The 6,087-nt window shown below is 45.0% G+C and overlaps 1 protein-coding gene across 2 annotated transcripts in view; it reads left to right on the top strand.

The window, feature by feature from the left end:
* pkn1b (protein kinase N1b) overlaps positions 1-5,512 on the top strand; it is a 41,968-nt gene extending 36,456 nt beyond the window's left edge. For both annotated transcript variants that reach the window (XM_053684735.1, XM_053684734.1), the window contains 4 exons: positions 514-656; positions 1,301-1,408; positions 3,568-3,648; positions 3,792-5,512. In XM_053684735.1, the coding sequence (XP_053540710.1) occupies positions 514-656; positions 1,301-1,408; positions 3,568-3,648; positions 3,792-3,995 (536 nt within the window). In that variant the 3' untranslated portion in view covers positions 3,996-5,512. The remainder of the gene's footprint in view (positions 1-513; positions 657-1,300; positions 1,409-3,567; positions 3,649-3,791) is intronic.
* The last annotated feature ends 575 nt before the right edge of the window (positions 5,513-6,087 follow it).

The following is a 6,087-nucleotide window of genomic DNA, read 5'->3' as shown; positions in this document are numbered from 1 at the left end:
TCTCTCTCACTCACTCTCTCACTCACTCTCTCTCTCACTCACTCTCTCTCTCACTCTCTCTCCCACTCTCTCTCTCACTCACTCTCTCACTCACTCTCTCTCTCACTCTCTCTCCCACTCTCTCTCTCACTCACTCTCTCACTCACTCTCTCTCTCACTCACTCTCTCTCTCACTCTCTCTCCCACTCTCTCTCTCACTCACTCTCTCACTCACTCTCTCTCTCACTCTCTCTCCCACTCTCTCTCTCACTCACTCTCTCACTCACTCTCTCTCCCACTCTCTCTCCCACACTCACTTTCTCTCTCCCACACTCACTTTCTCTCTCCCACTCTCTCTCTCACACTCTCGCTCTCGCTCTCTCTCACGCATGCACTTTCTCTCTCTCTCTCACTCACTCTCTCCCACTCTGTCACACTCACTCTCTCTCTCTCCCACACTTACTTTCTCTCTCTCACTCTCACTTTCACTCTCTCTCTCTCTCTCTCTCTCTCTCTCTCTCTCTCTCTCTGTAGGGATGGGGTATGGGGACAGGACCAGTACGTTCTGTGGTACTCCAGAGTTTTTGGCCCCGGAGGTTCTGACTGATACGTCCTACACTCGAGTGGTGGACTGGTGGGGGCTCGGGGTGCTCATCTACGAGATGCTGGTTGGAGAGGTGTGTGTGTGTTTGGGTATCCTGATGCTTACAGAAATAGATTAACTATATATATATATATATACCCCGTACCTTTTGGGTTTGGGGTTCAAATGTCTGCGGAGTTTGCATGTTCTCCCCGTGCTTCGGGGGTTTCCTCCGGGTACTGCAGTTTCCTCCTCCAGTCCAAAGACATGTGCTGTAGGTTGATTGGCATGTCAAAATTGTCCACAGTGTGTGAGTGTGTGTGCGATTGTGCCCTGCGATGGGTTGGCACCCTGTCCAGGACGTCCCCTGCCTTGTGCCTCGAGTTCCCTGGGATTGACTATTGACTGTAGGATAAGTGGTACAGAAGATGGATGGATGGATAGATAGACATCACCTCAAGTCGTTCTTGCCTTCCTTTTTTTTTTCCAGCTGCACTATTGAAATGTATTTAAACGTATAATCTTGAACAGGTGAAAACCTTACACAGCTGCACCACCCCAGAACATCTTTGAGTGTATTTTAAGCTCTTGCTGGTCTAGCACCTTCATCCAGCTCTGAATGCCTGCTGGGCTGTGCTCCAAATCAAGCTGAAGATTATTAACTGCTGACGTACTGAACATCCTGAGTGTGAACACAAGAGCAACACAGTGTGTGTGTGTGTGTGTGTGTGTGTGTAGTCTCCATTCCCAGGTGATGACGAGGAGGAGGTGTTTGACAGTATTGTCAACGATGAAGTACGTTACCCACGATTCCTGTCCACAGAGGCCATTAGCTTAATGAGACGGGTGAGCATCCTATCACTTCCTCCCTCTCTCCCTCTCTCTCTCTCTCTCTCTCTCTCTCTCACTCTCTCTCTCCCTCTCTCTCTCTCCCTCTCTCTAACTCTCTCTCTTTCTCTCTCGCTTTCTCTCTCTCTCTCTCTCTCTCTCGCTCTCTCTCTTTCTCTTTCTCGGATAAAGGTCGATTAAACACTTGAAAAAAATAAACTCAAATACACACCCCTGGACTCGGGCCAGATGCATAAACAAAACAAAACCCAAGATACCCAAACCGCTGCTCAGACACCAGCTGAGAATTCTGGGAGGGCATGGCCTAATATTCTAACACACACGCGTGTTTGACATCCGTCTGTCTGAGACCCCCTACATTTATCAACTCACCCAATGATACAGTAGACTACGCTCGCCATGTCAGCATTCATCGGGTGATTTCTGAGGTTGTAGCTTGTCCGCCTGTTAAGTCTGACCTCACGCCTGACGTAAAGCCATTTCCCGTCCAAACTCTCCTTCAGGTCAGAAAAGCGAACAGCAAAAGTTGATATTTAAAGAGGATATGCCACGATCTGGCTGTAACAGGTCATGACCAACGTACAGGACTGATAGAAGTTTGGACGTTAACATATAGATCTGCCATCTGCTACAGACGTATCGCTGGGCGAATATAAACACAGCACTGCTGATGTCTTTTAGAAATCTTAGGGTGAGGGTTCAATTGTTTTCAATATGCAGTAGGTGCACATTGAGGGTCTTTTTCATTGTCTTGCTGCATAATCGGTGTCCAGGCCCTGAAGCAGCAGAGCATCCCCACACCATCACAATTCCTCCACCATGCTTGACCGTAGCTATGATGTTCTTTTTGTGGAATTCTGTGTTTGGTTTACGTCAGATGTAACGGGACTCCTGTCTTCCAAACAGTTCCACTTTCGACTCATCAGTCCACAGAACATTCTCCCAAAAGGTTTGAGGATCATCAGGGTGTGTTTTACAAAATTCAGACGAGTCTTAATGTTCTTCTGGGTCAGCAGTGGTTTTCACCTCGCCAGTCTTCCATGGAGGACATTTTCCCGCAGAGTCTTTCTGATAGCGGAGTCATGAACATTGACCTTTACTGATGTGAGAGAGGCCTGTAGGTCCTTTGATGTTGTCCTCGGCTCTTTTGTGACTTCCTGGATGAGTCGTTGCTGTGCTCTTGGAGAAATTTTGGAAGGTCGGACACTTCTGGGAAGGTTCACTACTGTGCAGAGTTTTTCCGTTTGGAGATAACGGCTCTCTCTGTGGTTCTTTGGAGTCCTAGAGCCTTTGAAATATCTTTGTATCCCTTCCCAGACTGATGTACTTCAATCACCTTCTTCCTCATCATTTCTGGAACTTCATTCAGCTTTGCCACAGTGTGTTACTGGGTGAGACGTTTTAACCAACTGCATGCTGTTGATAAAGTTCTATTTTAGTGTTGATGTGATTGAACAGGGTTTGCAGTAATCAGGCCTGGTTGCATCTAATCCAGCTGAACCACATTATATTATTATTATTATTATATTATTAAATAACATTATGATTTAAAAACTGTATTTTGTGTGTACTCAGGTTGCCTTTGTTTTATCTCTATTCATTTTCTTTTAATTAGTGAAACAATTTAGTATGAGATCTACACAAACACAGAGGGAATCTGACCAATCCCACTTTCCTGCAATATTTTCTGACAGACATCAAAATATCAACAACTCACTGATTGAAACCTCTTTGACCCTGACCAGGATACATGTTGACGAACACCATGTGCCCATGCTTGTTTTGTTTTCTGTTCACATCCTGTCCCCACCTCTGCCCTGTCATCGGTTTGTTTCCCAACTGTGTTCACCTGTTCTTCATTTGGATTTGATTATACTGTACCTCGTCGTCTCAGCGTGTTAGCTTGTATCGTTGTCGTTAAGTCCAAGCCTCGTTTTCAGTGTACCACATATGTTCTACTTCTTCCTGGTTTAGACTGTTAGCGTTTTCCATCGTTTTGGATGACGGATTATCCGCGTTTCAATATTGACGCCCGACGCTAAAGATCTGTGTTGTGATTCGCCCAAATAAAGCACACGTTTGTGATTGTGTTTATATAATAAAGGAATACATACGAGAAATATCATGATCCTTGTTGTTTTTTGTCTGATTGACAGTTGCTAAGGAGAAACCCTGATAAGAGGCTGGGCTCCAGTGAAAAAGATGCAGAAGACGTGAAGAAGCAGCCGTTCTTTAGGGTGAGAAAACAACTCAAACACGAGCGTGATCACACGTTACTGAACACTCACATGCACACAACTGAAAGGACTCGTGTAACTAGCACGTTCTCTCTCTCTCTCTCTCTCTCTCTCTCTCTCTCTCTCTCTCCGTGTGTGTTTAGGATGTGGACTGGGAGGCGCTGCTGCAGAGGAATGTGGTCCCTCCCTTTGTGCCCTCATTAGGAGGGGAGGAGGACGTGAGTAACTTTGACGCGGAGTTCACGAGGGAGGTGCCCAATCTCACTCCTCCTCGCGAACCCAGGACCCTGTCACGCAAAGACCAGGACTGTTTCAAAGACTTCGACTACGTCTCGGACCTGTGCTAGGGTGCGGAGAAGCAGGGCTGAAGAACCACGACCGTACGCTGACCACATACTGTGACTGGGAGATTTGGGCTGTGTTCCAATCCTCCTCGGATACTTTCCAGATGCTCCCTTCTCTCTGTACAAGGCTGCACAAAATAAGGGAGGATCGGGTCAGCGGCTCAGAAATGTGAAGGAGGCAAAACAACACGTGACGTGTGCATCAGTGTGACACTGCGGGGACGAGAGAGAGGACAGGAGAGGAATTTAGGCTAACAATTTACATCACATCAAGATCACAAACTATTCAGGTATATAGAATAAGAGAGAGAGCTGCATGAGGATCAACTCATCCCCATCCCCAACCTCCATGTTCTCCAACCTCACACTGTCTCATTAAATAACGTTATCTCGTCAGACTTACAGATGATTTCTTTACCTTCACTCTTATGTATCAGTCACCGGACTGCACAAAGCAGAAATGTCAAATATTTGACCTTGAAATTCGGAACCCTATTTTGTCCTGCCGGTCAGGACGTCCGTGTAGCGCAAACACAAGGTCAGTGTTATTTTCACTAATAATCCCGTCCCAGTTCTTCTACTTAAAAAGGCTAGTGACTCAAACAAAGAGCTGAGTTTCTGCTCACGAGCAGCTTAAACAGAATCCGATCGTACGTTTAGAACCGTTATATAACCGTATACGCGTATGAAATTCCTCTTTTTCTTTATAGCGTGCTCACTAAATCAAGGTTCTTCACGTAAGTCGCTCTGTTATGAAGTCCTCGGATTAATTGGTGGTAAATTTGGTGTCTCTGGAGGTGTAAAGTGTTTAAAGTCGTGCCACAGCCTCTGTTCAAAACGGAGACTGAACGCCACCAGATTAAGAGAATCCGACGGATTAGACGGACAGAAATAAAGCGAAAACGCAGGCAGAAGTGTACCGAGCGTGAACACGGTAGCTACTCTACATCCTGAGCGAGCTTTATGATGACGATTTGTTGTAGAGACGAATCGGGTCCCTTCAGGTTTCCACACCAATGAATAAGCCAATCAGCAGCTGATCATGCGTTCATATCTCTAATATATCATCCCTTTCAGCGCACACAGGAGCGAGCTGTCCTGGTCCCGTGCAGCTCTCGATGTAGTCTAACGTGCCTCCATTTACTGCCTCACATCCAGAACTCGGCTTGTCCTTCCTCTCTTCTCCACTGTCACTGTCATCCGTTTCAGCTCAGGATGTTGGGCTTAGTGCTGCCACACACAAACACACACACACACACACACACACACACACACCACAGGAGGGAGCCAGAATACACTTTATCTCATAACATTAACAATGCTCAGATGTGACCCTGACCAGTATGGGGACCCTAAAGAAAGAAGAAAGAAGAAAGAAAGGGGGGGGGGGGGGGGGCTTCATTTTCTTTGTTAAAAAAAAAAAAGTGACAAGTTTCGTCTGTCAGCTGTGATGTCATAACCTCATCTGGATCATTGTCTTTAACTTTAAAAAATAAATTAAAATAAAGACTATAAATGTATTTGGCTGGTTTGAGTAAAACAATGCTTAAGGAATACACTGATATTTGTAAACCTCATGAACACACACACACACACACACACACACACACAGAAGCAAAGTATTTACAGATAACGCTGTTCAAATGAAATTCAAACCATTTTGAAAATAGATTTTGAAAATAAAAGTAGCTACTAACTGTGTGATTTAGGGGGGAAAGGGTTATTCCTGAGTATCTTACTACTGAAAACTTGAATTTGTTCATGTAGCACTGATGGAAGGAGTACAACACTATCAACAGAACAGAACATTAACGGTAAGTATAAATGGATAAAAAGTACATGTTACTCTCTAATACATTTTTTTTAAATTGCTAGCATTGGGCAAGAGAGGAATAAATCAGTTTGGGACGAGCTGTTATAGGAAAACAACCAACTTCGGGATTTTCCGACTTCTTCAGGACAGAGGAGTTCATGCTTGTTTTAATGGGTTTTTATTTCCTGTAACATGTCAAACTGCAGGGATTTTATTTAATTTTATTGTTATTTTGCGAGAGGAGAAATAGAGGCTGTTGAGGGAACGACAGAGTTGTTTTGC

Source organism: Ictalurus punctatus, chromosome 12 (genome assembly GCF_001660625.3).
Source record: "Ictalurus punctatus breed USDA103 chromosome 12, Coco_2.0, whole genome shotgun sequence".
NCBI lineage: Eukaryota > Metazoa > Chordata > Actinopteri > Siluriformes > Ictaluridae > Ictalurus > Ictalurus punctatus.
This window is presented reverse-complemented; position numbering and strand designations above follow the sequence as displayed.